This window comes from Medicago truncatula, chromosome 3 (assembly GCF_003473485.1).
Source record: "Medicago truncatula cultivar Jemalong A17 chromosome 3, MtrunA17r5.0-ANR, whole genome shotgun sequence".
Taxonomy (NCBI): Eukaryota; Viridiplantae; Streptophyta; class Magnoliopsida; order Fabales; family Fabaceae; genus Medicago; species Medicago truncatula.
This window is the reverse complement of record NC_053044.1, coordinates 33,546,824-33,551,637: the sequence shown is the minus strand read 5'-3', so window position 1 is coordinate 33,551,637 and position 4,814 is coordinate 33,546,824. Positions and strand designations below refer to the sequence as shown.

Sequence of the window (4,814 nt, the reverse complement as noted above, 5' to 3'; positions counted from 1 at the left end):
TAGAAGTTCAGAAGTATTAATACATATTCAGAGTAAAAAGAAAAAAACATGAAAAGTGCAAAAACAACTTAAAGAAATAAATCTAAGCAAGCTTAAACTAGGTGTGCAGCTAAGGTTGGGCTTGTTTTTGGATCATCTCCATCATTTGTTGCATCATCTTTTCTTGTCTTTCTGCTTTTCTATTCATTTCTTGTCTGAAATCTTCATTAATCTTCAGCAGATTTTCTTCTCTGACCCTTGCTTCTTCTAACTTAGCATCTGTTGACATCTGATACTTAAGCAAGAGTAGCTTCTGATCTAACACTTCCTTTCTCAATAGCTTGTTCTCCCTCTCAAGTTATGCATTCCTTTGCAAAAGTTCCAGTTCAGTAGAAGCAGACTTGAGGAGTATCTTCTGTAGAAAGGTTAAATCCAATTCCCTTGGATGCACTCCTGTTGAAATGAAATCAGTTGGATTTCTTCCTCTTAAACATGGAAGAGACTGCACACAGGTTCTTAAAACCTTAACATTCTTCAGATCCTGATCAATTCCTTTGAGCCAATTCTGAAATTTTAGTTGAGCTTCATCTTGAGCATCAACACAGGTCTTCTTTAGAGCAGACATAACAAAGTCTACTCTTTCAGAAGAATACCATGATATTATAAAATAAGGTTTAAATCCATGCTACCTTCATTTATGTAGCCTGAAATTCACTTCCTATAGGATGTTTCAAATTAAATGAACATGATTCTTTCTTCTCCAACTTGAGAAGTACAACTTGTGGTGGCCAAATCCGAGATTGCAATGGTTCCTTATTTCACTCTCCTATCATTATCTCAATTGTAGCAGACCACCAAGCAGAGTCATTGTAAACCGAATGGCTGCCACTGCGGTATAGGTCACCATAGGATCCATAATAACTACCCGCTGATAAATTAAATGTTGAGGAAGGATTTGTTAAGAATCCCATAACTAGAGGATATGACTCTAGTTTGGTTGAGAGGTAAAAAAAACATGATTAATAATTGTTCCATCTTTCCTCATTTAATAAAGCTCATTAGCCACATCTCAACCACTTGATTATTTATATTATATTTTAAATTAACCGGTAGGAGATGGTGAAATTTCAAATGACTATATACTACTTTACATTTTAAGATATTCATGCCACGTCATTGCAGCATGTCAGATTCTCTTCTATTCACATTTACAAATTATAGGCTAAAGTTTAGTCGGCAACAAGTTAATATGATTGCTCATGTTTTTGCAGGCAAGACCACTTTGTCAATTAGTGCTACAATTTATTTTGATGTTCTCGATTTTATTAACAATATTATTATGCCACGCCAATATATGAAATTAAATCATGCCACGCCAATATATGTATGTTTGTAATTCTTATATTTATATTCATTCAGCTTTTTTTTTTCAAAAAAAAAATTCATTCAGTTTTTTTTTTTTTTATGAAATTAAATCACAAGTTACAGGATCTTGCTAACAAGTGTTATTATGGTACTTTGTTATAAAAATTCAGAAAAAAGAAATAATCGATAAATTTTATGTTGAAAAAATTACTTTTTAATGAGTCGATGTGTAAAATACACAACTCACGAAATAAAATTTTTCCTTTAAACTTTTTATCAAGTATCATAAGGATACTTGATAACATTTCTCTTATAAACAGACACCTTTTATGTGCAAAACTTATTTTTCTTCCAACAAAACAAAGTTTGATTGTTTCCCTTCCGTTATAGCATAAGCTGTTGGAATATTTTATTATTTATTATATTCCAATATCATTATGTGGGCAAATATCGTAACAATAATTATATTAGCTATTTATCAATTGTGAGCCTTAGTTGATTAGTGATCAAATTAAGTAATAAGGTTATTAGATTTCTAATTGGATAATTAATTAAATATTTAATTAGTTGATATGGACTTAACGAGTGGATGTCCGGATGGCCCATTAACGGAATAATGGAAACCCTAATGGCCATCCAATATAAAAGAGGCTATGGTCCCCAATATACCGTACACGGCAAACTCTCTCTTCTGCCCATCTGAAGAGAACTTGAGGCATAAAGGTACCGGTTGAGGAAGAATCAAATCAGCCGTCGCTAACTCTATTGTGTGTTTCAGATCATCTCCTCTCTTTGGTTATTGTTGTCGATTAGAGGGCTGTAATGAAAGCTTTATCCAGGTATTCCTAATACCCTAATTCTTAATATCCTTGATAAATCAAACATGTCGTAGATCTGATTATAATCATGTTCAATATTTTGTTTGCTTCCGCTATTGATTCATAATTGTTGAACATGTTTTATGAAATCTGTTTTTATTAAGACCTAAATTTTCAACATAAGCCCCTTTTCCATTTTAGATTGTGATATTTGTACACCTTATCCAAGACACTAAATAAAGAGCGACGGGAGAAATCTAAAAAGAAAAGTGATATAGATTGGATGGAAAACATAATATAGTTTTTGTCAAACCGGCTCTTGTATCCTTCTCTAAATATAATTGTGTAAAATTTTTATGTTTATTATTAATACAATAATTCTAATTTTACTCGTTCTAAATACGTGTTTATTTTGTTTAACTCTTCTGTTTGTCATTTCATTTCCTCCTCGTTCGAGTACAACAACTCCACGAGATTCCTTTGGATGTTGATAAAGTTCCAAATGCTGAATAATTTAAAAATTGAATATATATAATTAAACATCCTTTCAAAAAATAATAATTAAACACCAACCTCAGTGCTTATAAAGATTCCTTTGCTAGGCCTAAGATACAAACAAGATACATTCTACCAAGTGATTAAGAGTTGAATAGTGGCATGTCTCAATCTCAATTGAGTATCAGTCTCTTCATTATTGGGATTACTAATAAAAAATAATTATTGAATGCATAATTTAAGCACAATCCAACGTGCAGAATTCTAGTGTCCGATCCTCGTGAGCTTGACTCAGTTAGTATGGACAATGCATAATATATGCAAGATTCGCGGTTCAAACTCCGGCCACCACAAAAAAAATACTAGTGTCCGATGAGATTACTTTGAAAACAATTATTGAGATTACAGAGTTTGTGTTTGTTTACCCTCAGTTATAGATAAGCATATAGAAACCTCAGCTTGTGTATTTTAGTGGGAATGCTTATTAAATTAACCTCGTGTCCCTCGCTGTTGAATTTAATAAAACAATTTGAAGATCCATGGATAAGGCAAAAACATTAATTTTGTCTATAAATTGATGCATGCAGGAAATGAAGAAATGCAATACAAAGTTGAGTTCATAATTAACAAACAATAGTATATTGTAGCAGCTGGTTCTTTCTTTTGATCAATCAATCAATGGCTTATGTTAAGCTTGCTTCTTTTGCTGTCTTCTTGCTTGCTGCATTCGGTATATATTTCAATCATCTTTCTCACCAATATATATACCATTCATGCATTTCTATTTATGTTTAATAAATCATGAGAAATTTATCAGAATCAACTCTCAACTAATTTTATTACTATTATAATAATGGTATTTGTATGTTGTTCAAACTTTAATTAGCTTTGTCATTTACAGTAATGTTTCCGATGAAAAAAGTAGAAGGAGCAGGATGTCAACAAAGTTGCGGTACCTTTTTGCCAGGTTGTCGTAACGATTGTGAATGCGTACCCGTTGATTGTACGTACGGTGTTTGTGTGGGCTTTTGCGAAAATGACAATGTGGTAAGTGGAAATTTTCACAGGAAGGTTGAGGAACATCCTAAGTTATGTATGTCTCATGATGAATGCACAAAAAAGGGTAGTGGGAATTATTGTGCTCACTTTCCAAATTCTAATCTCAAATATGGCTACTGTTTTGCCTCTGTCTCTGAAGCACAAGACGCATACAAGATAGCCTCTAGCTTGAAATTCAAGAAAGACTTCTTGAAGATGTCTCTTCCTGCTTAATATCGATATGTGAAAAAAAGCCTACGATGCTAGATATATATTATGCATCTATGTACTACTTTAAATAGTAGTCTTTGTTTCCGTCTAAATAATTGGGTTTCTTAATATCCATCCAAATTTCAATAATGATGTATATGCATGGTTGTGGCTATTTAAGATATGGTGTTGATTTGCAAGTAATGTATGCCATTACTCGTTTTTCAATTTTCAAATATATAATATATAGTTGGAGATTTCTATTTTTGCTTTCATGACTTTGTATTTTTGGCTGCGCCTTTCATCAGTATGTGTTATGCACAATTAGACAATGAGGTAATTGATGAATCAAAATCTGAACAATTGAATCTTATTACCATCTCATTATAATTTAAAAGAAGAGTACAATATATCTTCACATTATAGAAATTTGGTACAAAACAACTCACTACAAGAACAATTTCGTTACAATGTTTTCCGGTATAACTATTTCTAATACCAGTTTCATAGAAGAAGAAAAAATCCTAATACAAGAACTAAATTATGATAAAACATTTCAATTGCCAGAAATTTGATGTGTATACGACATAACACATCTTAAACCATACATACATTACCTTATAGCAAAAATTTGTTAATTTTTGGGGATTATGAACATTATCATTGTGGGGTTTGTTGAAATAAAGCATAGCTTTGTTACTTTCTATGCCTATGAAAGTTCATATCGGCAAACAAATAATTACACCAAATTCGTATTTATTTATATATCCGCAAACATACACTAATTAGCTCTATTAGGGAGATTAAGAGCTATACTGTGATGTTCCCCTTGGTGATAATGGAACAACTGATGTTTCTGCCTCTGAATGTGACTGAGGAGAGCCCTTCTCTGCTTCACAAATAGCCTCA

General features: G+C 32.1%; 1 protein-coding gene across 1 annotated transcript; it reads left to right on the top strand.

Moving 5' to 3' along the window:
* Positions 1–3,226: 3,226 nt before the first annotated feature.
* LOC11408186 (albumin-1) lies at positions 3,227–4,180 on the top strand. The gene is made up of 2 exons (XM_003600702.4): positions 3,227–3,387; positions 3,559–4,180. The coding sequence occupies exons 1-2, from the start codon at positions 3,336–3,338 to the stop codon at positions 3,927–3,929; spliced, it is 423 nt and encodes a 140-aa protein (XP_003600750.2). The 5' UTR covers positions 3,227–3,335; the 3' UTR covers positions 3,930–4,180.
* The last annotated feature ends 634 nt before the right edge of the window (positions 4,181–4,814 follow it).

What these genes read in the sequence shown, in the direction of transcription:
- LOC11408186 (XM_003600702.4), top strand. Translation starts at nt 3,336, where the DNA reads ATGGCTTATGTTAAGCTTGCTTCTTTTGCTGTCTTCTTGCTTGCTGCA. An exon ending in CTTCTTGCTTGCTGCATTCG is followed by an intron (nt 3,388 to 3,558) that starts GTATATATTTCA and finishes TGTCATTTACAG; the next exon opens with TAATGTTTCCGATGAAAAAA.